Source organism: Aptenodytes forsteri, unplaced genomic scaffold, assembly GCF_000699145.1.
Source record: "Aptenodytes forsteri isolate BGI_AS27 unplaced genomic scaffold, ASM69914v1 Scaffold418, whole genome shotgun sequence".
Classification (NCBI taxonomy): domain Eukaryota; kingdom Metazoa; phylum Chordata; class Aves; order Sphenisciformes; family Spheniscidae; genus Aptenodytes; species Aptenodytes forsteri.
In genome coordinates this window covers 310,586-310,827 of record NW_008795245.1, presented here as the reverse complement: position 1 = coordinate 310,827, position 242 = coordinate 310,586, and the positions used below count along the sequence as shown (strand labels likewise).

The window sequence follows — 242 nt, the reverse complement described above, 5'->3', positions numbered from 1 at the left end:
CCGTTATGAAGTTACTGCGGGTGAATGCTTTAATCATCTGGCACGATTACAGCCTTCCTCTTCTCTTTCTCTCCTTCTCTCCCGGTCCCTTGCGTTGGAAGAAAGCGAAGTTTAATTGGGATCCTGAAACAGTTGGCATGATCCACGGCTCTTTTTTCTGGGGATACATAATCACCCAAATCCCCGGCGGGTATATCTCGTCCCGGCTGGCAGCTAACAGGTAACGACGGCCTAAACAGCCG

General features: G+C 50.4%; 1 protein-coding gene across 1 annotated transcript in view; it reads left to right on the top strand.

Annotated features, from left to right (window-relative positions):
• The window catches only part of SLC17A6 (solute carrier family 17 member 6), a 34,058-nt gene that overhangs the window by 4,721 nt on the left and 29,095 nt on the right, over positions 1-242 (top strand). The window contains exon 3 of the mRNA XM_009278765.2: positions 102-220. Coding sequence (XP_009277040.1) covers positions 102-220 — 119 coding nt within the window. The remainder of the gene's footprint in view (positions 1-101; positions 221-242) is intronic.